The sequence below is a fragment of the Balaenoptera borealis genome (genome assembly GCF_965194805.1).
Source record: "Balaenoptera borealis genome assembly, chromosome: 20".
Taxonomy (NCBI): Eukaryota; Metazoa; Chordata; class Mammalia; order Artiodactyla; family Balaenopteridae; genus Balaenoptera; species Balaenoptera borealis.
In genome coordinates, this window is record NC_138879.1 from 24184493 (window position 1) to 24212471 (window position 27979).

The window sequence follows — 27979 nt, forward strand, 5'->3', positions numbered from 1 at the left end:
AGCAGGGGTGGGATCAGGGAGGATGTCAGTAGTATCGGTCCCGAGTCTGCCAGCTGGTCACCCAGTGCTTCTTGGTGGGCGGGGTGCTCCCTGGAGGTGGGTAGCGCTCCTCCTCCCGGATCCGCACCCCGTGGTACTTGGGCATGATCCGGTAATAGCGGGTCCGCTTAAAGAAGTCACACTGGAGAAGGGGAGAAGAGAAAGGCCCTTAGCATCCAGCTTTTGCGCCAGTGGGAAGATGTGCCCAGCCCCTTCCTTCCCCACCCGGAGGTCCTCAAAGCCAGGACCCCTACCCAAACACAATGCCATCTCCCTGCGCTGAGACAGGGAGGGCAAGGTTCCCCATCCCAGGCCCCAGAGGAAGGAGGAGCTGAGGAAGGCAGAGAGGAGAGGGAGAGGCAGATGGAGACAGAGGGGCAGTCGCTGAGACTGCTGACGGAATGGCTAGGAGGGGTGCTGATCTACCCTGACCACAGTGTCGGGAGGGGTCAGTTTGTCACCCCAGGGGGCTCCCAAGAGGAAAAGGGCTGGTTCCCAGAAGAAGGACTCTACTAGTCCCCTCCTTCTCTAGAGGTGGGCATGGGGGTGTGGAATCACTCTGAAGTTTGTCTTGTGGCCTACAAAGATGGGGCCTAGCCTTGGCCTTGACCCTTTTCCAATCCCCAGAAAGCAGAGGGGGCACAGGGAGGGTTTTATGGTTCCCTCTTGGGGGTCCCAAGTCCTTGAGGGGCTCAGTGGGGAGGCTGGTGAGAGCAGACACCCCGAGCTCTCCCAGGGTACGGAGAAGGAGGCCGACAGAGTGGCCTGTTCTTTGTGGTGGTGCTGGGGACAGAGTGAAGTGCAGAGAGGGCCCATAAAGGAAGAGGAGCAGATAGGACAGAGTCAGAGGCCCCAGCCAGCTGGGGGCTTGGGGGAAGGGGCCCGGAGGCCGCGTTACCCAGGCGGACCAGGGGCGGGGGCTGCCCCGCTCAGTAGTCGTCCGTCAGCCTCTCTGTCTCTGATGGCTGGCTCTTCATCTCCGCCTTCTGCCTCTTAGCTTCGTACAGGGCCCGAGTGCGGGCTCGCTTGAAGAAGCCGCACTGCGGAGGGGAGGAGGTGGGGAGGGGCCATCAGGGGGGGTTGGGGGGTCCTTGCCAGCAGCACTCATGAACTGGGGCTTAGGGCTGGGGAGCCCGGATGCCTGGGTCCCAGCCCCAGCTTGGTGATGTAGCAGGAGCCAGAGCTCCTGGTTCCCCTTTCTGGCTTGCAGGTCCCCCCATTAACCCAGGCAGGAGCATCCTGGGTGAGATGAGGATGGGGCAGGGCGTGCGACTGGGAGCTGGGAAGAGGTAGGGGGGACTTGGGGGATGGGGGGTGAGATGGAAGTGAGGACTGAGATGAAGGGAGAGTTGGTGAGGGTCTGCTGGCAGGAGGTCCCAGAGTGGGCATCCCAGTGGCGGGCTGGGTGTCCTAACCTTCCACAGCAAGAGGATGATCAGCCCCAGCAGCAGCAGTCCGGCACTCACAGCCACAAGCACCAGCCACAGCTCGATCTCGGCTGGCAGCTCCTCCACCAGGTCAGAGTCAATGTCCACGGAGAACTGGAGGGGGTGAGAAGGGGCTCAGCCTTGTATCCATGCCCTTAGGCCCAGAGCTCATCCCTGCTGTTCCAGCTGGACCCAGGACCCTGCTATTTTTTTTTTTTTTTAGTTGTACATATTTATTTATTTATTTTCAAATTTTTATTTATTTATTTATTTTAAACATCTTTATTGGACTATAATTGCTTTACAATGGTGTGTTAGTTTCTGCTTTACAACAAAGTGAATCAGCTATACATATACATATATCCCCATATCTCTTCCCTCTTGTGTCTCCCTCCCTCCCACCCTCCCTATCCCACCCCACTAGGTGGTCACAAAGCACCGAGCTGATCTCCCTGTGCTATGCGGCTGCTTCCCACTAGCTATCTGTTTTACGTTTGGTAGTGTATATATGTCCATGCCACTCTCTCACTTTGTCCCAGCTTACCCTTCCCCCTCCCGGTGTCCTCAAGTTCATTCTCTAGTACATCTGCGCAGGACCCTGCTTTTTGATCTACTGCCAGTAGGGGGCACTCAGGGACTGGAAAAGCCCCTGCCCACCCACTGACAGCCGCAGATTCCTCCATCCTCCCCTTTCTCCACAGGAGCAGCCTCAGATCTGGGAGGCAGCCTGGAGTCTGTGTTTGCGACCCACACATCTGGGCTTGGGTACCAGCTCCATCCTTCACAAGCTGTGGGACCTTGGACAAGTAATTTCACCTCTCTGAATCTCCATTTCATGCTCTCTGATAAGGGGATCATAATGCCTACCTCATAATACAGTAGAGAACCAAAAGTAAAACCAAAAGCATGGGTTCTGGAGCCAGACTACCTGGGTTCAAGCCCTAGCTGTGTTATTCACTAGTTGTGTGACCTTGGGCAAGTCACTTAACCTCTCTGTTGTTCATCTGTAAAATGCGGATTATGCTAATAATACCTACATCAGCATAGGTTGCTGGAGAGGATTAAATGTGTTTAATATGAGTAAACTGCTTTGAGCAATACCTGGTACACAGCAACACTCCATAAATATTTACAAAAAAACAAAGAGTGCATAGCCTATAGTACAATTTTTTTCTTCCCCTACAATGAAGATATATATATATATAATATATATATTATTATATATGTTTTATAATATGAAGTTATTTCATATATTTTAAATATACATTTATATATAGAAAAATATTTTTTCTGACGCTACATTATTATTATTTCTTAAAAAGTTATTTTGATTATTTTTTTTAAAAGATGACATGAAGAAAATTAAAGGTTCCCAGTAATTTTACTCCATAGAAAAAGCTATCTTCAACATTTTGTTGAATCTCTTTCCATATATATATATACATATTTTTTTTTTTTTTTTGGCCGTGCTGTGCAGCATGTGGGATCTTAGTTCCCCGATCAGGGACTGAACCTGCGCCCCCTGCACTGGAAGCGTGGAGTCTTAACCACTGGACCGCCAGGGAAGTCCTCTTTCCATATTTTTAAACGTATGTGTTAAACATATATATTTTTTCTTCCACATAAATGGGATCTGTGTGTACTCTACCCACTCTTCTGCGACCTTTTTCATTATCTTTCGATGTCAATTAATAAAGATCAACCTAATCTCTTCTGATGACTGCATAGTCATTGTAGGAAATGTACCATAATTTATTGAACCAATCTCCTACTGAAAGACATTTAGATTGTTTCCTATCTTATGGCATTATAAACAATGCTTTAAAAATATCCCCATATATTTATGTTTGCAAACTTGTCCTATTAGCTCCTTAAGATATATTATCATGTGCAGGATCAAAGGAAATGTGCAATTAAAAATTCAATAGATATTGATAAATTCATCTCCAAAAAGAATCCATCAATTTATATTCCAATCAATAGCATTTCCTTCTACCTCATCAGCACCGGACAGCATTATTCTTTTTAATATTTTCTAATATGATAGGAAAAAAATCTTATTGCTATTATTTTGATTTCTTTACTATTGAATTGAACATTGGTATTTCACTCTATGTACACTGCCTGTTTATCTCTATGCTGCCCTTTATCTTTACATATTAAAAATATGTCTATCAATACTTTGTCATGTATGCAATAAACTTTTTAAAAAAGCAATATATCATTTGCCTTTTTAGTTTCCTTACCATCTCTTTTGCTGTACACAGATTTAAAATTTCATATAGTCTCTTATAACTGATTCACTTTGCTGTACACCTGAAACTAATACAACATTGTAAATCAACTATACTCCAATAAAAATTTAAAAAATAAAAAATAAAATAAAATTTCATATAGTCTAATTTGTCAAATTTTTCCTTTGTGACTTCTGGGTTTAATAAAATAACTCCCTTTCTCCATAATTAAAGCTTATTATTAAATTATTTCCTGAATTTTCTTCTGGTATAATAGATTTTATTTCCTATATTTAAATATTTAATCTAACTCAAATGTGTTTTTGTTTATGGTGTGAGGCAGGGGTTTGCCTTTACTTTCCAAATGTATTCTCCCAATACTACTTGTTTACCTTTTTCTCCTGATTAAAAATGCCATCTGTATAATAAAGTAAATTTCTATCCTGTTCCATTGATCTTTCTGGTCCTTCCTATACTACCTTAATTTATTTTAGGAAATGTACCATAATGTATTTAACCAAAACTTCATTCACCTCCTATACCTATCCCCTTCATATCTCCACTTATATCCTTTTCATAACAAATTATTAGCAATTTTGTCATATTTATTCTTCCGTATGTAACTCAGAATCAAGTTTGGGAACTTTCTTTTCAAGTTTCCACAGAGATGGAACATCTTCACAGAGATGTCGTGCAGATCAAATGAGCTCAAGCAGAGGTTCTCAACCCTGGCTGCACAGTAGAATCACTAGGGGGTACTTTTTAACATACCAACACTGGGGTCCCACCTCCACAGACTCAGATTTCATTGATCAGGGGTGTAGTCCAGACACCAGAAGTCCTCCAGAGGATTCCAATGTGCTGCCAAGATTGAGACCACATAGCTAAAGCGTGTGAACGTGCTCTGAAAAGATGCCCTGTTCTCCCATGCCCTGGCCAGGCGCTGCTGTCTCCTTAGCACGATCACTCACCCGCACCGTCTTGTTCTCCATGTTGATGGTGGGGACGCTGGTTCGCAGGAACAGGGTGGCCCAGCTGGCTACCCTGACTCGGTCAAAGTCTTTGTAATCCTGGAGGGAGGAAGGATGGGTCAAAAGAAGCAGCTGAAGCCGCTCTGAGCCTCTCTCCTGACCCTCCCTCAGGGTCAACAACAACCCCCAGGACACCATCCCCCTATCCTTAAGCAGCACCCAAAAGGACCTGACACCAGGCCTCTCCTCCACACACGAACACACGTCATTCATTCATCTGTGCATCAGGTCCTGTGCTGGATGCTGGGGACAGCAGAGACAATGAAGGTCACAGTCTAGGTCCGGCCTGTGGGCTAAATCTGGCCCATGACCTGCTTTTGTAAATAAAGTATTTCTGGCACATAGACACGCCCATTCATCTATGTATTGTCTGTGGCAGCTTTGTGCTACTATGCAGAACTGAGTAGTTGCAACAGAAAGCACGTGGCCCACAGAGCTGAAAAGATGTTTAATCTAGTCATTTACAGAAAAAGTTTGGTCTAGGTGGCACGAGATGGCTGGCACTGCAACCCAGAGCAGAGCATGGTAAGTGGCATGCGTGGTTTCTGAGAAAGTTCTGTGGGTGTCCAGAGGGGAGAGGTCATTTTCAGCTGGAAAAGTCAGAAAAGACCTCGCTGGTGGTCTCTGAGGGAGACTGTGAAGCCTGAACAGAAGTTTACATGCAGAGATAACAGAGGGGAGCTGGCATCCAGCGGGAAGGAACAGCATGGGCTAAAGCAGGGAGATGGGAAAGTAATGGACACGTGACAGAATAATGGACATGTGAGAGAAGGTCATCTTGGCTAGAGACAAAATTATGTCATATCCCCCACACAGATGCACAGACTAACACTGACACAGCACACAGTAACAGGTGCACAACCCAGCATGTATCAATCTCCATGCAGTCACTGACACACACTCGGGCACACACATGCACTCTGGCCTCATCCTCTCCCTGTTGCTCTCCCTGCCCGGGTGGGTGGTAGTGGAGACCTCCAGACCCCGGCACTGACCTCGATGAAGGTGCTGTTCCACACTCGTGCCTGCACTGTCACGTTGGTGATGACGGGGGCATCAGGAATCTGGCACTCCAGCCACACACAGCGGGTGTGGTCACTGCCACAGCTCTGAGGTGGGCAGGGAACACAGAACACGAGACAGTCTGGGTCTCTAGATTCTTCAGGCTTCGCCCCTGGCTTTGTCCCACCCATGGCTGACCTGAAGGGGCCTGCCCTAATCCCTTCACTCATGCACACTGCACTTATGTGTTTAAGGCACATTCTTTGGGCCAAGCATACATAGATGCCAGCGACAGGGAGAACGGGAAATCTGATCGTTGTTCGTGTAAATGGGGCCCAATCCCAAACGCCACCTTTCCAATGCCTTCCCACGCTGAGCCTTTGCTCCTGCCGGCTCCCTCTACTTGGAAGGCCACTCCTCCCTCTCTACCCAGCTAGACCTCAACTTGCTGCCCAGGCCTGCTCCCCTCTCCCTTGTGACAGAGGGCGCCCTGCACCCCATCTTCATCTTGCCTCTCCCCATTCCCAGCCCTAATGAACAAATCTTTGAGCAGCTATATCACCCCCAACAGGTGGGGGCTCCTGGGAACAGAATCAGTATTTCTTCCTTTAGTCCACCGTACTGGCTGCTCCCCAACACAAGGCAAGGGCAGCGGGGTCCCTCTGAGGGCAGCAGATGAGTCCCTCCCCCTGACTGGAGGCTCCTGAAGGCAGGGGCCACATCACCTCCTCAGACTGGGTTCTCCTGGAGCGTAGCACCTATCTCCCTTGCTTCGTGTGTCCCCAGGTGCCCACCCACCCTGTGATGGGTGGGCACAATCCCCTCCAACCTTGCCCTGGTCACTCACCAGCTGGATCTCAGACTTGGCTTTTTTGGCGGCAGCCAGAGTGACAGGCAGGGGGCCCTGGCCTCCCCCGGGGTCCAGCTGTCGCCGCCTGCGTTGTGGAGATGGCGGCCTGTCCCCAGGAACCTGAAGGGGGAAGAGGCGATTTGTTGGAGGGAGGATCAAAGGTGAGGAGAGGACGAAAGGGCAGGTGGAGGGGCAGGTCCCAGAGATGTAGGAGGGGAGGGAGAGGAAGACGCTGGCCTTTCTGCCCTGCAGCTTGCAAAGGAAATGAGATGCAAGTGAACGCTTCCCCTGGTGTCCTTACAGAGAGGGTGAGGTTGAGAGGGTTGACAAGGTCTCCAGGTGGCCGGCAGTGCCACGACCCATTGCCGTGGACCGTGATCTCCGTGGGGTACAGCAGCCACTTGCCATTGCTGACTTCATAGGGCCACTCCAGCCCCAGGACCAGGGTACCAAGGGCTGCCAGCCCTTCCCCCACTGGGCCCACCTGTGGGTACAAGGGGTGTCATGGCCACTGTCTCCTGGAAAACCACCTCCATCTCACCAGCCCCCACCCTCACACCCTCAGACCCTGGACCCAGATGTCCCCTTACCTGGAACTCATACTTGAGAGGGCTTCCCACATCCTCCACAGTTTTCATGCCAGACTCGCCCATCACTGTCCCCCCAAAGAAGCTTTGTAGCCGGTGACTCACCCTAGGGGTAAGAAAGATGCTGGAGTCACAGGGGATGGGAGGGGCCCTTGCGGGGGGGGGCACCAAGATTAACTACAACTCCTCTGATATCAGGCAGACCTGAGATAAACCCCAGCTCTAGCATTTACTAGCTGTATGGCCTCAAGCAAGTTATTTATCCTCTCTGAGCCTCAGTTTCTTCATCTGTAAAGTGGGGTTAATCTGTTAAGCAGGGTCACTATATAATGGGGCTGTTGTGAGAAGACAATGAGATGATGTATATAAAATCCTTAGCATTGTATATATGTGCCACATCTTCTTTATCCATTCATCTGTTGATGGACACTTAGGTTGCTTCCCCTAGAGTCTGTCATACAGAGTGAAGTAAGTCAGAAAGAGAAAAACAAATACCATATGCTAACACATATATATGGAATCTAAAAAAAAAAAAAAATGGTCATGAAGAACCTAGGGACAAGACCAGAATAAAGACACAGACCTACTAGAGAATGGACTTGAGGATACGGGGAGGGGGAAGGGTAAGCTGGGACAAAGTGAGAGAGTGGCATGGACATATATACACTACCAAACGTAAAACAGCTAGTGGGAAGCAGCCGCATAGCACAGGGAGATCAGCTCGGTGCTTTGTGACCACCTAGAGGGGTGGGATAGGGAGGGTGGGAGGGAGGGAGAAGCAAGAGGGAAGAGATATGGAGATATATGTGTATGTATAGCTGATTCACTTTGTTATAAAGCAGAAACTAACACACCATTGTAAAGCAATTATACTCCAATAAGGATGTTTAAAAAAAAAAATCCTTAGCACAACAAGCTCTCATGAAATGGTAGGGCCACACCAACACCTTAGCCCCAGAGTTTCTGATTCCTCCACTGCTACCTGCTTTGCAAGGAGAATAATAATAATAGTAACAATAATGATAGTGATGTTGTTATGTCTTGGCCTAAGGATTCTAAGCCAAGAGAGGTGTCTCAGAGGAGCTTGAGAGACACCTTAGGGAGGGGAGACCCTAGCTCAGGCCCAGCAGGTTGGGGTTGGGGGGAGTGGTACCCACATGCTGAGCGAGGCCTGGAGCGTGTAGTCCACCAGCAGAGTCAGGGTCATGGGTGACAGGTCATCCTGGTGACTTGACCTGGGGAAAGAATACAGAGGGTAGGGGAGGAATGTGTCAGCTGAGGCTGGGGTGGGGGGGCCCAGGACATCTCAACCTTGACATAGACTGGCTTCTCGAGGTCACTCACGTGGAGAGCTGCAGCTGTGCCTGGAGTTCCCTTGTGTGCAGGGTCACCCCAGTGACCTCGAAGGCGATGAGCAGCTCCATCTGCCATGACAGTGAGGGAGGCAGAGAGGGGCGTTTGGGGCCAGGCAGGGGTGATGCCATGGGGAAGCGAGGGGCTGAATGCTACGCTAAGGAGTTGGTTCTCTGGCCTCCTCCTCCCATTCAGGGTGTGGTCTCCCACTGCCACCTGTCTCCACTCTTCCACTTTCCTAGCCTCATCTGTTTCCCTTTTCCCATTCTCTTCTGTTAGTAACAGCTCTGCTACTTTTGAGTCACATGACCTTGAGCAATCACTGAAATTTTCTAAGCCCATGTTTCCTTTCTGTAAATCAGCATCTACCTCCTCAGAAGGTTGTGAGAATTATATCATATAAACGAAGCACAGCCTTGGGGTCAGGGCCTCGCACATAGTAGGTGCTCAGCAAAATCGGTTTCCTCACCTTCACCTCCACCTCCTCTAGCTTTGTGCATAGCTCCCTAGTGGCCCCATTTTTCTGTCTCTGGGTCTCTCCCCACCCCCTACTGTATCCCCCCCTCCTCCACTCTGGCTCTTTGCTTCAAGGAAGCCTGGGAAGCAGGCAGGCAGAGTGAAGATACGGAACTCATCAGAGGAGTAGCCTGGGACCCCACACCTGGGAAGGGTGTGGTCGGCGCTCACCTTCTCGTTCCGTTTGAAGGGGTTCCCCAGCTCGCAAACGATGGTCTCGTTGGCTTGGCAGGCTCCAGCCTGAAGAAAGAAGACAAATCAGATCTGGGTGGTCAGACTAGGGCTTGTCCCGCCCCTCTCCTGTGGTACAGGGCCTGAAGCCCTAGAGGCCTGAGAACCGAGTTCCCCTAGCAGCAGAGACGCTGCAGGCACCTGAGGAAGCCCAGCCTACAGGAGTTGGGGAGGGGGGGGAACACATGGCAAATGACAACACATGTACACGACATGTATGAAGGATGCATATACATGGTGGAGCCGTGATTGGGCTCCGAGAGGGCGGAAGGCACTCACGGGGCGCACTGAGGACAGCAGCAGGGCGGGAGGCACCGCCAGGGTGAGCAGCGCCTCGTGGGCGTCTTCCCCAGCCCGCTCCCGGCTCGGGGTGTTGGTCAGGTAGATACTCAGCAGCAGTTTTCGGAAGTCTCTATTGTACTGGAGCCTGAGAGGGGAGGAGCCCCGGGCTGAGCCCAAAGCCCCGCCTCCGGGCCCGCCCCAGACCTGTTAGGCCCCGCCCCCCAGAATAAAGCCCCTTTTCTGGCCAGGGAAGGCCAGCCAGTCTTATCAGCTCCCACCTCGCTAATTAAGGTCCCTCCTCTCCGGCTCGCCTCTCTCTGAGACCCCTCCCCTCAGATCTTACCAGTTCTCTCCCCTCTTCCAGACCAATAGGGCCCCGCCCCTCAATTCCCCAAAGCCTGTGAAGTCCGCCCCACCCTTGGCCAATCCCCGCGGTCCAGAGCGCACCTGCTCAGCCGCTGCCCCAGCTCAGACACGAAGGCCGCCCGCATCTGCAAGTTGCTATCGCACTTGTTGTCCGGCCCGCACTCCTTCTGGAACTGGACCTGGGGGTGGTCGGAGGCGTGGAGGGACCACCACCCACAGCGCCCTCTCGCCCCATAGCTCTCCGGGCCCCTGTCCTTCGGCCCCACCCACCTCCGTGTGGTTCTCCAGAGCCTGTGCCTGGTTGAGGACCGGGTAGGCGTCCAGAGACCGAAGCCCCAGTCGGGGGCGCTCAGGCATCCGCAAAGGTAAAGAGTAGTTCATGGAGATGATGATGGGTCGGAGTTTGTCACGGACGTTGTCCTGGGAAAGGAAGGTGAGCTGAACCCAGCTCTGCACTGCCCTCCAAACCAAGTTGAATCCTCACACCATCCTGAACCCCTAGGGAGGAGCTGAAGGCCCCCACCCCGCCTCAACCCTGAAAACCCCCTCTAAGGCTGAACCCCCTCCCGTCTGATCACCAAATTGACCCCACTGGTACCACCCTGACCCACAAGTGAGAAGGTGGGGCTCCTCCTCTCCAGGGATCCCTCTTGGGGGAGAGTTGAGCTTCCCTTCATCCCTGGGGTTCCCAGGTTGAGTTCTCCCTTCTCACCCTGATGTCCCAGAGAGAGCCTGAGCCTGCCCCTACTAACGGATGCCTTTTCCCCAGAGGTGAGCTGAGGCAAGAATTTCACACCCTCACTGTGGCCCCCATCCGCACTCCGAGGGTCTCTCTCTCCCCTCTACCATGGGCTGGGTGCTGTGCACTGTACCCTCTACTTACCTATGGCCTTCCAGGCCGACCTGCCACCTCTGTCTCTGGGGAGACCTCACTCCCTCACCCTTGACCTTGGGGACTCTGGCTACCTCTTCCTGGGACCATGGAGCCCATGTGCCACCCCTCGCCCCTCCCTCACCATCAGGAGCAGCTCCAGCGTCTGGCAGCGCATCTCGGGCATGGAGAAGAAGCCATGGAAGATAGCTGACTGACTGCGTGCAAAGCGGAGCCGGGGTGGGCGGCGGTCCCGATCGGCCTCCAGAGTGTAGGCCAGGGCTGCAGGTGCACAGTGTGGTCAGCAAGTGACCAGGTGAGCATGCCCTCCCCCTCGCCCTGCAGCCCAGCACTCACTGATGTTCCGCCTGTAGTTGGGGTCCCCGGCACTCTGGTTGTAAGCAAAGCACAGCTCTACCTGCACACTGTTGAGGGTGGGGGACATGGAGGAGGGTCTGGTCACAGTGGGACCCAGATATCCAGGCCCTGGCTTTCACCCCCTTTCCTGGGCAAGGGGGAACAGGGCCCTTCAGGAAAAAGGCAGGGACAAAACTGGGGAGTCCACAGGGTTGGGCTGGGGTGTCCCTGGCCCCTTCCCTCCCCACTCTCATCAGAGCCATAGAAAACAGGGTTAGAGGGCACCAATGAGGAAACGGAGGCCCTGAGAGCAGAAGGAGTTGCCTGAAGTCATTAGTCAGTTGTTGGCCCAGCCCAGTCTTGGGCAGGATCCCCAGTCCAGATCTCCTTCCCCACCCCGCCCCCCGCTTCCCTGCCCTGTCTCCCCCTGCCTTCTGATCCAGGACCCTCATTCACACACAGACCTTGGGGTCAGCACCATCATTATTGTAACCATCTTAGCAACTAACATTTTTTGAGCACTTAGGGTTTATAGAGAGCCATGCTAAGGGCTATTTGTATATTATCTCATTTGATTATCACAGCAGCCCTGTGAATTGGTTATTAACTTTGTTTTATGGGCAAGGAATCTGAGATTCAGAGAGATTAATTTGCTCAAGGTGGCTCTCTCTCCTTCCCCACATCCCATCACTTAAGTGTCTTTCTCTTCCCTCCTCTTCCAGGATCTCACTCCCCAGAGCCCATCCCCACCATTGCAATGGGCATAGCTGGAATTTGAACCAGGCCGTCCAGAGCTCCCACTCCCAACCACCGTGCCCTATTGCCCCCACCCCCAATTCACCCATTACCTCCTGCAAGGAGTTTTGCTTTTTAATGAGGTTGAGTAGGGAGGGCCATGCTTACCCAAGAATCAACCCTTTAATGGTGGGATATCAGGAGTTGCCAGGGGAGGGTTTTGGGAGAGTCTTCCCATACATCAGGAGGAATGGGTGGGCAGGGGCCTGAGGGTCTCACCAGGAGGCGGCTGTGCAGAGTGCAGGGTCCAGTACAGATGGCCTGGCCACCAAGGTCCTGTGGAGGATGTTGATGACAGGCCGGGCCCTGCATAGAAAACCCACAGACGTCAATGCCTCTGGCCTGTCCCAGGCCAGGCTGGGGTCGGGGCTCAGGTTTGCATGGACATGACGCTGAAGGTGGACAGAGCTGGGGCTCCACGCAGACAGGGATGGTGGAGAGAAAGGCCCCCATCCACTGTTGCCCTGGCTCACCGCAGCAGCACGATGTGGTCTGACAGGCTCCCCACCAGCAGGTCTGGGTAGAAGTTCTCATCCACATCCATCTGCCCACTCAGGGAGTAGCCAAAGGTGGCCAAGCCAGGCAGTCCCAGCTTCTCTCCGTGTATTACCTGGAGGCAGAGGGAAGTGGTGGGGACAGGCTCTGGGGTAGGCTCCAGGGAGTGGGGCCCAGGGGGAATAGGGAGGAGTGGATGAGGGAAAGGAGGAAGGGCCCCTCCATCCCTGTCCATCCATACCTGCTGGGGCTGTCTGAGGAGCCCCCTGGAGCTGCCGTGGTAGATGTACACTTTGCCCAAGCCCTCAAAAGGGGCTCCCACGGCAACGTCTGGGGAAGAGAGACGGTACAGGGTCACCCCGTGTACTATGGGCCCCACAGTTCCCCAACCCTGTGCTCCAGGCCACAGAGTCCAGCGTGGCATTGACCTCCCTGTCAGACAGTGCTCAGAGCATCAGGGAACAGAGCTCTGTGGCTCAGGATTAAAACTGGGACCATTGGGTGCCCAATTGCCTCTTTTATATGAGGGAAATTAGGCCCAGGAGAGGGAAGTGACTTACCCAAAGTCACACAGCAAGTTAAAGTCTCTGGCAGGCCTCAACCCCAGATTTCTGACCACTGGCTGTTGTTTGTTTTCCCTTATTGCAGTGCGTTCCTTCTCCCCCACCAACCGCCCCCCCAGACACCTGGTTCTTCTAATGACATTTACCAGCAGGGTCACAGAAGCAGGTGTTCCCCATTGGTGACTCTGCCACGCAGTTATCAAGCACTCATCTCATCCAATCCTCACAAGAGTACTGGCAGTAGGTACTACTTTTTTTTTTTTTTTTTCTCTTGGCAGTAGGTACTACTGTCCCCACTTCATAGATGAGGAAAAAGGCTCAGGAAACCCAAAGTCACACAGCTAAGGAGTACAGAAGAGGCTCTAAGCCCATGTCTGTCTCTGTGTGGGGGCTGGGATTTTAATCACAACACTCTAGTGAACTTTACTTGTTAAAATGGCCAGGCTTTTTTTTTTTTTTTTTTTTTTTTTTTTTGGCCAGGCTTTTTAATTCGAACCATTATTTCCACAAATAAATCCAAAACGTTTTGTCTTCTTAAACTTTCTAGTTTTCTGCTTTTGATCTGATAAGGTCTAGGTAACCAGAAAGCCAAGCTTGTTAGAAAAGGAAAAGTAAGTAGGTCCTGAGTGACAACTGGGCAACTCTTCTATCAGTAAGTGCTTGGGCTTCATTAACTGGAGTTTCTAGCACCTGTTTGGTCTCTTTAGCGGCGCCTCTGCCTTCCTCTTGGTTTTCAGGTATGTTCTGGGAAGTTGAGGTTGTCAGAGAAATGATTTACGGGTACGCCAGGTGATCCCGTGGCAACCAGGCTCAACCCCTTGATTTGTCCCTCTCCTTGATACACCAGGTCTGATTGGTCCCCAAGTCCTGCAGAGCACTAACGACATCCCCTATATCTGGGACTTCTACCTTGTCCCAGCACTTAACGTCCCACACCTGATATACTATATTCTTGATCTTAACACCCCCAGCCTTGCTCCCCACATCCATCCATCCCACATCTCCCTCCAGAATCATCTTGCAAGGTACCAAGCTATCATATCAAATCCCTGCCCCCAAATCTTTTTGGACACCCCTCTGCCATAACCCAAATATAAAGCCCTAGTTTTTCTGCCTGGCTTTCAAAGCGTCCACCCCACCCCTACACTACCTCTCCAGCCTCACCTCTGATGTGAACAACCCACACCTACTAGATTTGAGCACATCAGGCAAGTGTACCACACTCATATTGTGCCCCTTCTCTTCCCTCCACTGTGCACACTCAGCCCAGCCTTTGATGCCTGGTGGTACGTCCACTCCTCCAGGAGGTCTACCAAGCTCGCCTCTGTGGGGGCTCCCTTTGCACGCTGTGTCTCCAGCACTGCTGTGAGCGCCCCAGGCCTGGGCCCCAGCCTGTCTTCTCTTCGGACCCTGTCAAGCCTGGTATGCAGCTGGCTCTCAGTCAGTGGATGCTGGGGCAGGAGTGTTGGCTCATACCCTGGAATCCATCCTGGTTGATGTCACCGATGCTTGCCACGGAGAAGCCAAAGGCAGAGCGACTGGGGCCGTGAAGAAGGAGGGAGGGGTGGGCCGGGAAGGAAGTGCCTGCCTGGTTCATGAAGACATAAATGGCACCCCCTACCTCCTCTTTCCTCTCAAAGTAATAGGGGGCACCCACCAGGAGGTCCTGCCACCTGCACAGGAGAGAAGAAGGTGGAGATGGGACATGCAGCATAACTCTTATTTAGCAGACACAACTGTGCCAGGCAGGGCACATGACTCTACAAATGGCGCCTCTGGCCATAGGTCGTGGGAAGGACAAGGAAGTGTCATTGTGACTCGTCTAATAGAAAACACATGTGTGGAGAAGCCATGTAGACACAGATCACACCCAAACAGCCCACATCCACTAGAGCCATACAAATGACAGGCATAGACGAAGAGGTGCAAGCCTCATGAAATTGACATGCAAGCACCCAGAATCCCATAAAGTCTGATTGCAAATCAACATGCAAAATTGACTAGCAAATCCCTGCAAACAGCATGCAAAGAAATGCACAATTGCAAACCTCCATTTCTCTGCCCTGGTTTGGGCAAGCCCACCCCCCTCACCATTCTCCTGGCCCCAGAGAAATGTCCCTGGATTCTCACCCATCATTGTTCAGGTCTGCCAGGGCAATGGCGCTGCCAAAATAGGCGCCCACCTGCCTGCCCTCCAGCACCTGCCTCCTCCGCAGGTCTCCACCTGCCTCCTGGCTCAGCAAAAAGACAGCGCCCACATGTTGGTGCCGAGGGGCACCCGTCACAATGGTGGTGTTCGTGGGGTGCAGGATGGCACTGCCCACCTGCATCGTGTAGCCTGGGAAGCGGGGAAGGTGGTCAATCAAGGCTCCAGTAAGTTTTGTCCCCTTCTACTCTGGACCCATCTCCCAATATCCCCCTATTATCTTCTATTCCTCTATTCTAAGTTGGGCAAGAAGGTGGACCTTGGATGCCCAGCCCCCAGTCCTGCCTGCACACTGGACCGTGAGCTCCACGAGGGTCATGACTCTGCATCTTGGGGGCATACAGGTGGTGGTCAATAATTGTGTGCTAGCTGAACTAAATGCCGCTAGTCGCACTGCACCCTGGCCTCACTCTTCCACCAGACACTGAAGGTGAGAGGGCCACTGAGCCCCTTTCCTCCTCTCCACCCAAAGGGCCACCACAACTGGACTCACCAATGTAGAGGTTGCCTTGGTCCCCTGGGTCCTTGTAACTATATTCGGATAAATCCCAGTCCTTCCGCTGAATCATGTAGCTGTTTCCTTCACAAGGATTTGAGGAGGAGGAGTATAAGTCACCACTCCTTTCCTCCACTCTGTCCAGGCCCCCCACCTCCAGATAAGGATAATAATAACCCCTTTTATTTGTGAGTACTTTGCCATTTGCAAATCACTTCCTCTTTATTTTAACAATTCTGTGAGGTAAAATGATGACCCCCATTTTGCAGATGAGAAAAGTGAGGCTCAGGGATGGAGAGCTAGTTGTCCAGCTGGAATCCAGTCATCCAGGCACCCGGATACTAGATGACATTTCCCTCACCCTAGACACCAAAGCCAGACTCCACACCATTATCTCCTCCTAATCCTGCCCCCAAACTCAGGCTGCCTACCCCTACCCTGCTCCCCAGGGCTGCTGCTGGAGAGTACCTGTGGCCCTGCCAAGATTCTAAAGGACCAAGGGGTGGGAGGTAAGACTAGCGGTGAGCAGAGGCCTCGGCCTCAGGCAAGCCTAGAGCTGTGACTACGCCCTGGGCTACCTGTTGGTCAAGAGGACAAAATAAATAAATCATTGCGATGTAACATAGAGCATAAGAAATATAGTCAATAATAATGTAATCACTTTGTATGGGGACAGATTGTTTCTTCACTTATAGGGGTGATCATTTTATAATGTACTTAAATGTTGAATCACTATGTTGTACACCTGAAACTAACAAAATATTGTATGTCAACTATACTGCAACTCAAAAAAACAAAACAAGATTCTGGGCTCCCTCTGTCTGTTGATTCTGCAATAGTAGGTGCAGTAAGGGAAAAGGGGCCACTGTTGCTACAGCCTATGTGGTGGAGAGAGGCAGGTGGAGGGGGTGTGAGCCGTCAGACTCCTGAGAGGCAGTATGTGGTGTGGCAGATACAAGCATGACTTTGGATACAAGGAAATCTCTGCAGCCCTCCCAAAAGATTGCCCTGTATGTACTGACATGAAAAGATGCCCACAGTTTATTGATATGTGAAAAGGAAGTAGCAGAACAGTATGTTTAATGTGATTTTGTGTGTGTGTGTGTTAAGATACCTATACATTCTAAAATAAGTCTGTAAGGATCCACAAGACACTTAGCCGTATACACTGGGAAATGGGACAAGGAAGATGGGGGAGAAGAAGGGCACTTTTCCTCTTTATTTTACTGTACCATTTAGTAGTTGTACCAGGAATGTGCTTTATTTTTTAAGTTTTTAAATGGTTAACCCGGAGTCAGATGGACCTGCATTCCAATACAGGTTTCAGAACTTACTGTTGGCCTTGGGTGATTTACTTCACCTCCCTGAGGCTCAATTTTCTGTAAAATGAGTATAATAATACTCGTATTTTAAGATTAATTACGATAATAGGTGTAAAGCCTCTGGTACCTAGTAAGCACTTTAAAATAGCAGAGGTCGAGGTAGCTGCTGACGTTGGCAAACGAATGCTCTCCTCTGCCCCCTCGTGTGGAGGCTCTGGCAGGCTGCCCCAGGGCCTAACAGGGGTGGTGGCCTCTGCTCCTCTTCCCTTCCCCCACGGTCCCCACCTTTCCAGTTGTAGGCACCAGGAGCGCCGAAGTACACGGTATTTTGGGTGAAGCCGCCGCTGGCACCCAGCTGACACATGCCGGTCTCCAGGTAGTCGGTGTTGCTGTTGCACATCTCGTTGTGGTAGGTCTGCCAGTCATCACCGGGGTCCAGCTCCAGGTCGTTGCCCCTCACATAGCACTTGCCCACCATGCGCCGCTGGTCCTCCGACCCCGACCACAACACCTGGGTGTAGCGGTGGGCACAGACCTGGGGACCCCAGCCCCCACCAACGCACACAGCTGAGCCCGCGGCAGGGACTCAGGAGCAGTGTCTCCACAGCCCTGTGCACCTCTGGCTTTGCAGGAGATTAGTGGAAAGAGGTCTCCCGGCTTTTCTTTCTTCCCACAGTGATGCCTGGACCTGCATTGCCTTTCCAGAATTCAAAAACCTGCTCTGAAGGCTGGGAACACTTTTTGGAAGACCAGAAGGTACTGGATTTGAGAGTGGCTTAGATATCTTGGCAAAACAAAAAGGGAAAAGGATGAGGGAATGTGGGGTTCAGGCCCTTGGGTCTAAAAGGAGCTAGACACAGAGCAGGTTAGGAATTTGCTTCTCTGCTGTCCCCTGATGACCTTGCCCTCTTAATAAAAGGATCAATATTAGAATAACAACAACAACCATAGCAGCAGCGGCTAACACTTACTGAGTGCTTACTGTATGCCAGACACAAGTCTGAGCTCTTCACCTATTAATTCTTTTAAGCCTCCTACCAGCCCTATGGAGTAGGGATAATTATCTTCCCCATTTTAGATAAGGAAACTGAGGCACAGAGAACTAAGAAACCTGCTTAAGATCTCACATCTAGAGAGAGGCAGGGGATATTCAAACGAAGGCTGTCGGGCTCCGGGGTCTGAGCTCTTAAGTATCAGGCTGTGCCACCTCTCTTGAAGCTTCTCCCTGAACGTGGGAGGTGCTCCATAAAGAGTTATTGGGCAAATCAATCAGAATAGGGTATTTGTAAAACAGCCCGGGGCCAGGGGAAACCCAGAACCAGGCCTAGTTCTTGTTTGCTTGCCATTTGTGTCCCCGTCCAGCTGTGAGCCAAACCCATGCTCGTGCTGGCCTGAGCCTGTCCCGGGTCACTACAAAGTTTGTAGTGCGGGCTCAGTGCAGGGCACGAAGGACGTGCTCACCAAAAACGGACTGAATGAATGGATGGGTGAGCAGAAAACTGCTGAAGGACCCAGGATCTAGAACTGACTTAAGTGGAAACCTGGACCCACACCATCCTTAACAAAAGACTAGAAAGGGTGTTTCAGTGAACTGGTCAAACCCGGAGCTTATGACAGTGTTCAAAGGTGACGGCTATGGGGGTGATGGTTGACTGGAAAGGAGCGAGCTTTCTGGAATGATGTAAATATGCTATTTCTTTAATGGGTGTTGGTTACACAGTGGTATAATTTGTCAAAACGCAACTGAAGCAAAATCTGTACATTCACTGTATGTAAATGTTACATGAATTTAAAGATGAAAAATAAATTGTCTATCTGGGACTCAGAAATTGAGATCCCAGGAGCCAGCACCGATGAATGCGTGCAGGAGGTGACAGCTGACAGCAGGGAGCGGCCCCCAAACCCCAGCCGGGTGAGCTGGGGCAGCAGGACTGCACCTCTTCCGCCAGCCGGCCTCCCCGGAAGGAGGGGAGGAGCGCGCCCAGGCCGCACTGCCTGAGGCCCTCTCTGCCCTTTCCATCTCGCAGTTCCCTCAGCTCATTCCTACGAAGGGTGAGCACCCCCCCCCGGGGGGGGGTGCAGTGGGTGATTCAGACAGGACCCAGGCTGGCCCTTGGAGAGCGCCAGACACCCTCCCCACCCCCACCCCCTGCTACAAGTGCAGGATGAAGGGACACACATGCCGTGGAGACATACAGCCACAGAAATGGACATTTGCAAGGCTCCAGCTCATGCACAACGGACCCTTCTCCTGCCCTCTGCTTCCCTCCGAAGCTCCTGGGAGATGAAGGAGAGGGCTGGAGCGGGGGGGGACCGACGGTGAGCACCCACTTACCAGGACTCTGCCTGCAGGGCCCTGGCTGGCCACAGTCACCCCGAGCCACATGTCCTCAATAATGTGATGGTCAGGGTCACCTGTGGGCATGAGAGGGGTCATGAGCCAGGGCACCTCACCCCACCCTCCCAGCGTCCAGAGCCTCCAGAGGGCAGGGGTTGGTCCCTCCCGGATCTTCCACTCCAGCAGGGCAGCCCTCCCTCCCCGCCTTCTCCAGCCCATCATAGTCGGAGCTCCACAAATCCCGTCTGGTCCCACTCTCCTCTAGGACCCCCTCTTCCCGGCTGGGCGAGAAGGGACTAGAAGCTCCCCAGGTGAGCCTCCTGTCTCTTCCGGTCATTCTCTCTGTGCTACCCCCTCCACCAGGCTCCTGACCCAGTGCCAATTCCCAGGCCCTCTCCTCACTTTTCTCTGCAATGTCCATCCGCTCACAGTCGTCCTTGTGGGCAGTGAGTGGGCACAGGTACACAGCACCGGTCTGGTTGGTATAGCCATCAGGCACAGCAAGGTCCCGGGGGGCGCCAGCCAGGAGCCTGGGGGCAGGAAGGTAGGTAGACCCGGGCTCACAGTCTCCAAAGCCCGCTTCAAACAACTCCCTGCTCAACGTGCATGGGCCAAGCATCTGCTCTGTGCCAGGCTCTGCCGTCGGGAGATGAATGGCTCCCCGCCCCTGCCCTCGAGGAGTGCCCAGGGTAGGGGAAGGCAGGCAAGGAGACAGACACCTGTGGTCAGTGCCTCATGAGAGGAAAGCGGGGAGCAAACCAGCCCAGACTCTGCGTGGGGGGCAATCAGGGAGGCCCACAGAAGAAGGGACCCTGGCCTGAGTCTGATGACCAGGGCTTACCATGTGAAGAAGGGGAGGAGGGGCTCTGTAGGCAAAGGTCTGGCATGTGCAAGAGCCAGGAAGTATGAGCAAGAGAGTGACTCAGGGATCTGCAAGGCCCTCGGTACAGCTGGAGGCCAGAAACACGGGGAGGGACAAGAGGCAGGGTGCGAAAGGGAGCCATGGAGGGATTTTAAGCAAGGGAGCGACATGGCCAGATCTGGGTTTTGGAAGGACTGTTTTGGCATCTGAGTGACATAATCAGATCTGGGTTTGGGAAGGAATGCTTGGCCTCTGAGATGAAGGTAGGGGGGAAGAGAGCAAGGCTGGAGGAGTCCTGGCACAGGGTTCAACTTGCAGGGGCCTGAGGAGAAGTTGTGTGAGGTGTTGGGAAGGGGTGGGTGCTTGGAGACCTGGGTCCTACCCCTTTAAGCCATCTGAGGACTTAGATCTGGGGGCGGGCACTGAAGAATGTGGGCAGGAAAGGACAACTGACCCTAAACCACAGCTGGGTGAGCTGAGGTCAGCAGGGCCCTTAAGTGACCTGGGCGATGTCTACTCTCCCGCTCCCTACCATGTTGAGACAGACATATGAGGTATAGGGGTGGTGGCAGGGGAGCTGGGTACCTGACACTTTGGACAATGTGGCCCCAGGGCAGAGTTCTTGGCTGGTGGGCATGAGAATGGGGATGGGTGAGGACTATAAATCACCTTGTCCCAGCCTGCCTGGAACCCATCTTTAGGGACACCAACTGCAAGTCCCTGCAAGGATTCTTAGGGCTCTAGCAGCCCTTCCCATACCAGAGAGGTGACTAGAGGAGAGGAAGGCGGGTGATCAGCCTTGAAATATTATCTCAAAAGACAGTTCTTGGACCACCAGAATCAAAAATCCCTGCGATATTTGTTAAAAAGGCAAATTCCTCAGCCCACCACAGACAACCTGAACTGAATCTGGGGGTGGAGCCCTGGAACCTGCATAAATAACATGCATCCCAAATATTCACACCACAGTTTGAGAACCCAGCTCTACCACCCCTTGCTCTCCCAGCATCATCTGTCAGCAGCCTCTGGACGTTCCGCCAAGACCACCTCCTCAGTCCTGCTGGACCCAGCCTCCTGGGTGGCAGGCACCTCCTAGGTAGGTACCCCTCCATCCGGCCCCAGCAATGCTGTCACCTGAGGTGCCCAGCTCAGAACTTGAGTGCCAGGCCCCCTGCCAGAGTCTGGATGTGCAGAGCAACAGCCCTGCCTGCAGCTCCTGCCTGGGACCTGAGAGTGAGGGCTGCAGGGAGTGGGCATGCCAGGGCCTGGGTGCCTCGGCCCACTGGGTGTCAGGAATGTGCTGCCTGGGGGTGCCGGGAAGGGGACCTCTGCCTGCACCTCACACCTCAGCTCAGACCTCACCCTGGGGAAGGGTTCCTGGGGGCAGGGGTATAGCTTCTCTAAGCAGAGCAGGGCTGGGAGCTCCGGCAGAAAGGCTGGCAGGGGGCCAGTGTGGCAGCCAGGCCCTGTTAGTCACCCTCTGTCTGGGCTGGGGAGGGTGCCTAGCGAGTCCGCTGCCTGACCACCCATGGACATCTGCCCCCAGCCGGACAGGTGCGAGAGGGGAGCTGCTGCCTGTGGGAAAGAAATATCTCAGCCTTGGAGCTGAAGGGCCTGGTTCTAGGTTTGTTCTGCCTCAAGGGACAATTTCTTTTCCCTCTCTGAGCTGTGAGTGCCTCATCTGTAAAATGGGACAGCAGCTGTCCCACCACCCTCCAGGGTTGTTGGGGGAAAAAGTGGGTTTATTCTTTAAAAGGGCCTCCTGACTATGAAGCCGAGGCCAACGTGAGCACTGTCGTTCTGCTTTCTTGTGGCACCAGGACTGGCCCTAGCACACCCCCAGGCCTCGCTCCGGGCACCCAGGAATTTCTGCCCCACTGGGTTAGGGGACCTGAGGCAGAGGGCACAGAGCAGACTAGTTCAGGTGTTTAGATGGGGCAGAGGATGAGACAGAAGTAACACTTCCACGGCCTAAGGCAATCAGTCAGGTGGGGGTGGGGCACTGGCAGCTAGTCATTCTAGGGTGGGAGCTCAGATTTGGCTGGAGGTGGCAGCTGGGGGTTGGCTACAATGAACTTGAAGGGGTGGGTCCAGGCCTCAGTGGGCAAGGGGTCCCTGGAGAGCCCACGTTGCATTCTAGGGCGTGCAATGCAAGGGAAGTGTCGCCGTGCCTACAGCTCTCCGGGCGCAAGTGGTCAGGGTGGGAGGGAGGCGGCTGAGGAAAAGGGTGGCCACGCCTTCCCAGCTCCCTCATCTCAGAGGGAGTGGCCTGAGGGACCCCTCCTCTTTGCCTCCTGTGGTACAGAGCAGGCAGAGCTGGGCATGAACAGCAATTGGATTGACATAAATCCCCTCACCACCTATACCCTCTCCACTCTCACCCCGCACCAGCCTTGTGCCCATTGATGGGCGGTGGGGCAGGGTCCTAATCCCAGCCCCGCATCCCAGGCCCCTCCCTCCCCAGAGATTCCACAGGGAGCACCCCCTACCTCCCTGGAGTATTTTTAGCTCCTACTTGGCCCGCTTAGAGGCCCTTTAAGGCCCTCTGGCTCCCAGCCCAGGATCCAATGCGTCTACGGCCAGAGGACTGGGAGTAGATGGGGGAAGGAGGGTGTACAGAGGGCCGGGTCCAGCTTCCTCCAGCCACAGTCAGGTGTGGGAAAATCCAGAGGGTGGGAAAGATATTACTGGTATGTAAATGAATGTAAGTTACTATGCAAATGAGCACATTGCTCCTGCTGTTGGATCTGGTCCAGATCAAAGAGTCCAGAAGCTGATCCCTCCCAAACCACCACTGAGGTCACCCTCCCAGCAGCAGCCAGAAGCGGGATGCTAAGTGGGATGCTTTGCCCAGCTCTTGGAGCGAGGAAGAAAGGAGACCGGACTGCCTCTTTCCTGGAGTCAGGCTGGGCTGGGTGGGAGTAGGTGTCCTTCCAGGAGGTAGGGAGATGAATAAAATGACCTCTCAGGGGCTTTCAAACAGCTGCCTCTTCACCTTATCCTTCGGCTCCAGCCAGACAGCCCCTCCTGGCCTTTGTGGAGGCCCCTGAGCTCCAAGTTCTGGAGAAGCACTTTCTCACTCCTGCCCCATCACTCTTCCTGGGGCAGTTCAAAGCTAATGAAACAGCCAAGTAGAAAGCAGTAGAATCAGAGGAGGCAGGGGAATGGGGCCCAGGGGTGTCAGGGCACCAGGCTGGCTCACCCCAGAGAAGAAGGCCCCCTGAGGGATACTGGGGTGGGGTGATGCTCAGAGAAACAGCCTGTAAGATTCAACTTCCCAGACTCCTCACCTCAGGGAGGCACTGGGGTAGCCCCAGTGGAAAGACTTCAGTTAACAAGGAGGGTGCAATGGGTCCAGCACTCAGGCAGCGGGCCCCCATGCCTTACTCCTTAGGCCAGGAAGCCAGTTGGGAGGGGCCCACTCCAGCTCTGAGCCCTGGGGTGGGTTGGGGGCAGCTCTCAGATGCCTGGATCCCAGCTCTGTGCCAATCCTCCTGACTGAATTATCCATGTCCCCAGAGGCTTCTCCTGCAGTAGCTGAAACTGCAGCCCTCTCCATCCCCGCCTTACTTCTCCTTACGCTGCCCCCCAGCCCCCTTTCCCCTCTGGTGACTCAGCCCTAGAATCAGAGCAACAAGCTGGAGAAAGGGAGAGAATGAGAGAGGACAGGAGAAAGAGGCCTTGCTCAAGTCTCCAATAATAAAGAACAAGGCTGTTTTTCTCATTTCTTCTCCCTTTCCCTGGCTCCTTAGTATTTTTTCCACATTTGATCCCTTAGGGCATTCTTCATGTCATCTAACCTCAATCTCCCTTGCTGTTACCGCCATCCTCTTCCTTCTTTGTTTAGTTCTGACCAAGCTCCTTTCACTTCATTTTCTACAAGATCAGGCTTCCCCTACCTCCTGCCCAGTTTTAAACTCTCTGCCTTGGCCTGGTCATTGGAGCGAGCCAGAGAAAAAGGACACGATGCATCCAGGCCTTCTGCTTGCAGCCGCAGCTGCTATGCCCATTTCCTCTGGCACGAGCCCTGGAGGCTGCCAGGTACCTGCTCTGCCCAGGGAAACATGTTTTAGGAGAGCAAGTAAGCCTAGTTCCTGCCTACCTCAGGTATGAGCTCATCTTCCAGGAGCTGCGGCCACCCCCGCCCCAGGCTTCCCAGACACCCTCATTTCCAGGCAAGAGCCCCAGAGGTATCTCCCATAGCCCACAAGGTCAGGCCAGACCAGGACACCTGGATTCCCAGGAGGGAATGACAGAACAGCTGCTGGGGGAAGGGGGGGGGAGGTCAGTGACCATCTCCCCGAGGAACAGTCCCTCTGCTTCCCCAGGGGTCCTCATGTATCTCACGAAGAAGCCCAGAGAACCTTGGTTCCCTGTCCTGCTCCTGACCCCTCACTCCAGAGACTGCGAAATTGGGGTCGGGGTTTCAGTAAGCCTCCGATGTTGTGGGCATGGAACCTCAGTCTAGAGATGAAGGTGATGGGGAACAAAGACACACCTGGGTTTTTAACCATTTTCTGGAATAAGGCCTTCTTTGAGAATATAATGAAAGCGATGCTCTCCCCTCCTCCAGGCCCCAGAACAATGCACAAACACGCAAGATTTTGCATACACTTTCCAGGATCCCTGCATCTCCTGAAAAACCTTCGGTGAACTCCAGGCTAAGACTTTGTTCGGGAGCATGAACCCTCCCCCTTTTCCAAAGGGACTTTGAAGCTAACAGAACTGCCACTTGACTTGCTGGTTCCCCTGAGCTGTGCACTCAGGCAGCTGTTTACATCTGGCTACACAGCTGGCTGCAGCTAAGCCCAGCTGGCCCAGCTGATTCTCCCAAAGGGTCATGGGGCAGAATTCAGTGAGCTGAGGAGATGACCCAAGATGTAGAAACACCCCTGGAAAAGTCTGAGGATACCCAAGTGAGTCACCCAGAACGCTGTCTAGAACTACCTGCCTCTCCGAGATTCATTAGTTTTAGAAACTTCTGGGCTCCTGGCAGGCCTAATGTCATCTCTAGCCGCCCAGGAAGAGAAGTAGGACCCCTCTGCTCAGCCATCTTGGGTGAGGTCCTTGCTTAGTGAGGGTGCATCCAGGTCCCAGCTTCAGCACAAGAGGCCTCAGCTGCTCCTGGGAGAAGTAGGCAGATGCAGAGCATTTTACACAAATTATCTCATTAAAAGCCCACTATCACCCCATGAAGAAGGCATGTGGTTCCCCTCCCCCTGACATGTAAGATAATTAAGACTCAGGTATTAGAGACAGATTCAAGACAGGAAACTGGCAATGGGACTTGGGAGCCTCTTCTTTCTCCGCAATGCCAAGTTGCCAACAGAGGCAGGAAGGAGTATATAGATCCAGACCCAACCTCTCCTTGGGGAAAACTGGCCCAGAGAAGGGAAATATCCTGCTTAAGGTCACATAGCGGAAAAAAAAAAGGGGGGGGGGGTTATTACAGAATCTATTATTTACTCCAGCTTTCCATTATTTACCCTTGCTTTTCTGATATTCTCTTTACACTACATTGCCTTATATCATGCAGATTCAGCATTGAAAATCTGAAAATCTTTTTCTGGGCTGCGGCAGAAAGAGCACCAATATAGAAACGTGTGCTGATGGTCACTTAGGGTCTCCAAAAGATGGAGGAGTGGCTAAGGCCAGACCGCAGCTGCTGGGGCCAGGCTGGGAAGGGTGTGGTGGCCCTAGCCTCTGCAGAAGCTAGATGGAATTGAGGCCAAGTAGGTAGGTGGCCTGGGCAGGGGCTGGGCCCAGAGGGCAGGGAACAAGGCTGGGGCAGTCTGAACTTTGGACATTCCAACTTCCTCAAGTTTCTGCAGGTTCCAGCCAGAGTTGAGAAAGGTTTCAACACACCCTTTATCTGACCATGTCCTCTTGCTCAGCAGGGTCTGACATCTCAGTAGGTCAACCAGGAGAGCTACTGCCCAAAGAGGGCCTGCCTGTCCCGTCCTAACAACCTTCCCTCCTGGGGCAGCCTCACCTTCCCCAGCTGCCCTCTTCCCCTAACTGCCAACCTCAGCACACTGAGCCCATGCAGAGAAACTTCTCAAACTTGGACACGCCCCTCTGGGCATGAGTAAGGGGGGCGGGGGTGGCAACACAAGCAGCTGGATGCTCTCCTTCCCCTCTCTCCCCTCTGCCTAGCTCTTTCTCCTCCTTCTCCTTGCAGCTGTTGGGGAAGGAGAACAGAAGAAAGAGAAAAACACTATTTCCCTCCTGAGACCAAAACAAACACACTCAGGGTTGAAGATTCAACATGAATCCGTGGAATGCGGGGAGGATGTCTGGTGGGAGGGCATCACTGCTGGGGGTGGGGGTAGGTTGCAGAAGACCAAGCAAGAGTTGGGACAGCTGCTCCTCTCACTTCTACTTCCTCATCCTCAAGGGGTCAGAAGGAGCGCCTGGACAGCTCCAAACGCCCAGACTCGCCCATCTCTTCACTCTCCAACCGCCAAGCAGTTGAGAAGGCCCTTCAGTGTGGTTCTACCGAGGGTGTGGCTGGTGGGCCGCAGACTATGTGCGAGGTGGGGGCGGACTTAAATGCATGTCCCCGTAGGTTCTTCCCAGGAAAGGGGAAAGGTGTTTATCTTGCAGTTTTCCCCAGTTCCCAGCCCTGGAGAGAAGAGGCATTCGGTATACTAAGTACTCAGTTCACAGAATGGGAGGGGGCTCAGGAAACGGGGACCCCCACTTCTACTCTCAAGAGAGGTTTAAAGGCCTGAGGGGCTGAGTCTATACTCGTTCTGCCCGGGTCAGCACTTGCCAATAATTACTGCCCCCCCATCCCACACCCAATCCCTTTACTTCCCGCCAAGCCTCGGCAGCAGAAGGGCTGCCTAGGTCCCCGCTCCCTTAATCGTCGCTCCCCAGAGCTGGAGGTCTGCGAGCCTGGAAGCCAGCTGGCCCAGGGCTTGGACTCAACTCGGGATCCGCACCCTGTACACACACTCGCCCACCCCACCCCGGCCAGTTTCACTTACAGGTAGCGCTGCTGCCGCTCCGTCTGCCGATGGAGGGCGACCGAGTAGCCGAAGAGGCTGCCCGGGTTCCCGGCCTCCTTCACCACCAGGAATCGCGTGTCCAGGTTGAAGGCGGAGGCGACGCGGTCGCTGGCGGCCACCATCAAGGCGAGCGCGCAGAGCATCGAGCGTAGGACGCGGGCGGCGCGGCTGGGGCCGGGGCCCATGGCTGCGGACGGGAGCCGGGGCCCGGGCGAGAGCGCGTGAGGGCGTGGAGCTGGGAGTGAGGACCTGTTCACCTGCTCCCCCGCGCCACCGGAGAACACTCTGGCGTCCGCTTAGTTGAGCCCCGAAGCGCTGACCAGTTTCTGGCCCCCAGCCCTGGCCAGTTTCACGTCCGTTCACGGTCTGAGCTCTCAGATTCCCCTCTGAGGTCCGCGGGTCTGTTCTCCCGCCTGCACTGTCCCGGGTCACCGCTCCCCTGCCCCGGGCACCCTGCCCCCCAGCTCGTGCCGGCCGCGCCCACTTGGCCGCACTGTCGCCTCCGATCCGGGCTCGGCAGCGGATCTGGGCAGGCAGACCGGTCGACCCCAAGGAGGACGGGAAGGAGGGGTTCCCCCGCGCGCGCCCCGCCTCTCCACGCCCAGCCCCGCACCTCCCCACCTTGCGCGCCCAGCCGGGTCTAGGCTTTCCTTCCGGGGAAAGAGAAAAGGTCCCGGCTCGGCCGCCTCCTCTTAAAGGGGCAGCACCGCCCCTCCCTCTCCATCCTCCCTAACCCGGCTCCG

At 53.6% G+C, this 27979-nt stretch overlaps 1 protein-coding gene across 3 annotated transcripts; it reads right to left on the reverse strand.

The window, feature by feature from the left end:
• Window positions 1-12: 12 nt before the first annotated feature.
• ITGA3 (integrin subunit alpha 3) lies at window positions 13-27974 on the reverse strand. 3 transcript variants are annotated; one of them, XM_082371736.1, is made up of 27 exons: window positions 27858-27974; window positions 27216-27423; window positions 19764-19891; window positions 19359-19438; window positions 17309-17558; window positions 15699-15785; window positions 15130-15337; window positions 14476-14672; window positions 12678-12766; window positions 12415-12551; window positions 12161-12247; window positions 11147-11214; window positions 10935-11071; window positions 10189-10338; window positions 10000-10097; window positions 9550-9697; window positions 9211-9279; window positions 8515-8594; window positions 8328-8405; window positions 7174-7276; window positions 6885-7067; window positions 6581-6703; window positions 5727-5840; window positions 4672-4770; window positions 1455-1580; window positions 938-1079; window positions 13-181 (listed from the first exon to the last, which is right to left on the reverse strand). In XM_082371736.1, exons 2-26 carry the CDS (start codon window positions 27419-27421, stop codon window positions 969-971), a joined length of 3156 nt encoding a protein of 1051 aa, XP_082227862.1. In that variant the 5' UTR covers window positions 27422-27423; window positions 27858-27974; the 3' UTR covers window positions 13-181; window positions 938-968. The 3 variants fall into 3 exon arrangements, with proteins under 3 accessions (XP_082227862.1, XP_082227863.1, XP_082227861.1); XM_082371737.1 differs by lacking the exon at window positions 27858-27974 and having other exon boundaries at window positions 948-1079; window positions 27216-27841; XM_082371735.1 differs by lacking the exon at window positions 27858-27974 and having other exon boundaries at window positions 27216-27841.
• Window positions 27975-27979: the final 5 nt, after the last annotated feature.